This window comes from Apis dorsata, unplaced genomic scaffold (assembly GCF_000469605.1).
Source record: "Apis dorsata unplaced genomic scaffold, Apis dorsata 1.3 scaffold_189, whole genome shotgun sequence".
In the NCBI taxonomy this organism is placed as follows: Eukaryota; Metazoa; Arthropoda; class Insecta; order Hymenoptera; family Apidae; genus Apis; species Apis dorsata.
The window spans coordinates 562,990-567,884 of NW_006263474.1; the positions used below are offsets into that span (position 1 = coordinate 562,990).

Sequence of the window (4,895 nt, forward strand, 5' to 3'; positions counted from 1 at the left end):
TCATTTAAAATGGTATTTTCTAATTTTTTTTTTTTTTAGATAATAATAGAAAATAAAGTTATAATTCATATCAATTATAAGTCAAAGTCTAATCCAATAGTAAAACTGGGGAATATAAAAAAATATATATGAGAAATTTCTCAAAAATATAATTTTCAATCCTTTGTGTAAAGTAAAGAAAATTAACATTTGTGAATCTCTTAGGGATGATGATGTTTGTGTTAAGAACTGTTGATCTAGAATCAATTAATTCTTAGAATTAAAGTTTTCTAAGAATTATTTATCTGTTTAACAATGGAGATTAAGTTAGTTAATTTTTGAAAAGAATATAAATGGAATGTGAAACAATTAATATTTCAGATATGATTAAGATATAAAAATATCATTTTGAAAATATGTTGTCAATTTAATATTAATAGGAGATAATGCATGAGATGATTTTAGACAATTATGGCTATTGAATCAATTACTAATCATTATTGTTAGGTCATAGGTGACTATACCTAACAACATAGGTTAAATTAGATTCACCTACAAGTCACCTAGAAGAAAGGATATTTAATTTTTATTCTGTATATATTCTACATGATAAACATAATTGATAACATTTATTAGATATAATAAAAAATACAAATTACAAAAATAGTTTGAAATAGTTTCAAATATAGATTGTATCCATTAAATATTGACAAACTATAAATATTGACAAAAATTTTTCATTTTAAATCATATTCTATTTAATTCTAATATTTTTTCAATATTCTAAGCTTTCAAAAATTCTGAAAAAGTTCAAAATTATTTCAATACATTTTTCATCCTCAAACGAACTCTCGAAAATACTACAAACATTTCACTATAAATTCAAAATAAAAAATTTACACCTTATTAGTCCACAAAAGCTTACCGAGAACTGTAAAACATTTTTATACACGAGTGGCTCTCGACGCGACAGAAGCAAAGCATCAGTACAATTCTGCAGACTCGAACCGTACAAAGACTCACCGACGGCAATTAAACGAGGAGGGGGGCACAGATTAACCCAAGGAAAATCAGGCAGCGGAGAGTGACAGCGGCGACTTGTTCGTTCGGGGAATTCTCATGTAAGCGAATATACGTAGGCACGATTTACGCCGACGACGTCTCCGGTACCAGACGTCATCCTGACCATAGTAGGTGGACAAGGACCTTGGCCTTCGGATCCGCGCGCACCAGCACATAAATCAGGCCGCGATCGCGCCATAGCGAGCGTTCCATCGTTCGGCCGCGAGTATTAAATCCACGGTAGCCACTGGGAAGAAATCAACGGCCATTTTCGGACATTGGACACACCGGCCGCGCTACCATCTACGGTATAGTCAGGGCGTCAGTTCGCGAAACGAATGTCATTGCTTCTGAACCTTATCCATCTTCTTCGGCATGGTCGTCGCGTCGGCCTCTTTCCATCGATGTTGTCGCGGCCCGATCCTTCCTCTTTTTTTCTTTTTTCATCGACCCTCTTTTTGCCGGGCCCTTCTTCAGGATCGGGATATACTGCATCTCGATTCTTGGCGGCGAAAATGGCGACGCTATTCATTTTTTTTTCCCTTCCCTCTTTCCTCTCTTCTCTCTTTATTCGTTTATTTTGATTTCGTTGTGAAGATAATGCCCATCTTGTGGATAATTGTTCTTTTTGAATTGTTTATAATAGGAGGAATGATGAATTGCGATGCGTTTTATAAAATGATTTTTAAATGTTGAGAATGGTGATATAATATCTTTTCTTTCGTTTTTTTTTTTTATTCGTTTCTAATCATTGGTTTCTTGACAGTGAGTTGATTTTAAATTGCTAATTAAGGGCTTTGTTTTATAAAGTGGTTTTTGGTTTTTATATTAAAGATTTTTAATGATGAAAACACAAAATATTTTTTGTAGAATTATTTTTGAGATATTGAAAATCCTTGGCAATAAAAGTAGAGTTTTGTAAGTAATCGTGTAAGTGTGTTTTTTGGTTAATAATAAGAAGGAAAATGATTTGTGAGGTGCACGTTTTATAGAGTGGTTTTGAAGATATAAAGGAATGTTGAGAGAGAAATGGATGTTTAAGATTCAAGAATGTCTGGAGAGAATCTCAAGCTTTAATACTCTGCTAATTTTATCCATGACTAGTAATATTATAATAATATTTTTATAATTCTTTCGTTACAATTACTTGAATGAACAGCTATTATAAAATACAATCTTGCAGATTATTATACATTTGAAGAAGAGAATGAATAATAATAAAATATATATAATAAATAATAATAAAATTTTTAAGAAATCATAACTCGTATTTTTAAAATATTGACTTAGATTAAAATTGATGAATATATTTAGTTTAATAAAGTAATAATTACAATTTCTTAACAATAAGTAGAATTTTAATATTTAAAGATATTTAGAGATCTTTTATGAATGAGAATTAAAACGAGAATTAAGATTAATGTAATTTATTCTAAACCATTCACACAACATTTTCCATAAATGTATAAAAATACGATCTTTAATTTTCACAAAGTAAATAATCACTCATATTCAAGACATAGTATTACACCTGCATAAGGTGCAGACGAATACAGGTGAGAGCAGAATGTGTCTTCGGAATGTGTCTTGGTAGGGTGCTGTTCAGAGATGCTTTGAATACGAAACGGTATTAAAGTTGCATACGTAATGCCAGTGAATCATTTCTGGTATGGTTCAACGGAATTCTCGATACCATTTGCAAACCAACCAAGAAAATGCTCGTGGTCAATTGTTCGAGTAAGATAAACCTTTTTTTCTCTAATTTCGATTTCTTGCTGACAATTGTCGATACAATAATAACAATTTTCGTCGGTCTCCATCCTTAGGAATCGTTTCTACCACGCGAGTGGCACGCGGTTTTTGCGATTCCATCGGGAAGATGCAAGGCACCGCGGACTTGAGCCTAGTTTGGCCATGTTCACCGCAACGCATACAAATTCCTCATGTAGACAACCTCCTCTCCTCTCCTTTCTTTCTTTTAACCATCCACTTCTTTTTCTTCTACTTCACTTCGACAACCGTGTCGCGGAAGAAGCGAAGAATCTGATCTCTGAAACCTATTACCTCGAATAATTCTCATATTTTGAATTTTTTTTGAGATACCACACTTGAATGGATTTTCAATAATCCATATTTCTCAAAGATGATTAATACAATTTTATGATTGATTCAAGTTGGCAATATTTGCAAAATTTTGTCAAAACTTCTAAAAGATTAAAGATATAAAAATATAGAAATCTTTTATATACCTTAGAGAATTCAATTAATAAATTTTATGTCAAAATCAACAATTATTCTACTTTATATGAAATATTATGGCTATATATATGATAATGATTTATATATTTATAAAAAAATTTTTTTATTAGTGGAATCATTAATAAATATTACTTTGAGATAGTGAAATAAATCCTTAAATAAAACATTCAGTATCATTTATGTTTTCTTTTTGAATGTAATTTTGTAATTATATGAGATAGAACAAGATTTTAGATTATAAAATATTTAAGTTTTAATACTCTATTATCCTGTTGTAAAAAATATTTTCAAATTATATTGAAATTGTATATAAAACATAACAAAATTTTTAAAATTGATTTTATAATTTTAAAAAAATTTTCTGTCAAAAAACAAATTACTTTATATATAATATATTATACACAATTTTTTATTAAAGTCAAAATACATATATACATAATATATTTTACATAAGAGATAGATAAATTTCTTTTTAAAATAGTATGTAAAGACATTTTTGATTGATTGTGTATCTGAATGAACATGTATCTGAATTTTCTAATAAAGAAGAATTTTATAGTAAAAAAAATATTTAAGTTATTTAGAAAATAACAAGATTATAAAACAAAAAAATATATATTTATATAATTCGTTAGTACTTGATATTATTATAAAGAAACATGAACAAACTTATCATAGAATCCTGTACTAATAAATTTAATTTTAACTTTTTTATTTTTTTACTTATCTTCTATTTGTAAAAATGACAAAAAAAAAGAAAAGAAAATTTATGCAATTACATAGTTCTTCCATAAAATCATTATGAATTAAATTCATAAGATGATTAAATTCAGACATATAGATAAGATAATTCAACATGTTATAATAAAGTGAATTAAACTGAACAAGTTACAAGTTAAATTAAATTTAAATTCTTGACGTGATCTACTTGTGGTGAGCAAGGAAATCGAGCGAAAACCTGTTTTCTTTTTGCAGACAATTCAAAGAAATTAATTGTGCAATACAGGAACATCATTAACCCTGAACTCTCGGGTTGCATATATTTAAGAGGTTCTTTGCGCGGACAGAATTAATCGGATCATAAACTCGAGTGGAACAACGAAATTATTGTACCTCATTTAAATGAAACCAATGCAATTGTTGTGACCCATGCAATGACATCATAAAGTCCAATGATTTCAAGATTTGTTTTACATTCGTGGGATTTATGTTTGTTCAAATTATTGAATTTTTTTATCAATTTTCTTTTGAAAGATAATATTATTAATTTATTAATAATATTTATTATTATTTATTAATTAATAAATTAAAATTTCAAATAATAAATAATAATTAAAAGATATGATTACAAGATTAATAATGTAGAAAAATAATTTTGTTAAAAAAAATANGTTTTTTCTTCATAAAACAAACATTTGAATTTTCTACGAATAAATAAATAAATATTTCTTTCATCTGAGAAAATTTTGTAACTTTATTATTTATCATTTTATAATCTATTAATTAATAAATTAAAATTTCAAATATTAAACAATAATTAAAAGATATGATTACAAGATTAATAATGTAGAAAAATAATTTTGTTAAAAAAAATA

At 27.5% G+C, this 4,895-nt stretch overlaps 1 protein-coding gene across 1 annotated transcript in view; it reads left to right on the forward strand.

Annotated features, from left to right (window-relative positions):
- The first annotated feature begins 294 nt into the window (after nt 1-294).
- The window catches only part of LOC102670621 (plasminogen), a 9,680-nt gene continuing 5,079 nt past the window's right edge, over nt 295-4,895 (forward strand). The window contains exons 1-2 of the mRNA XM_031509873.1: nt 295-305; nt 1,286-1,349. Coding sequence (XP_031365733.1) covers nt 295-305; nt 1,286-1,349 — 75 coding nt within the window. The remainder of the gene's footprint in view (nt 306-1,285; nt 1,350-4,895) is intronic.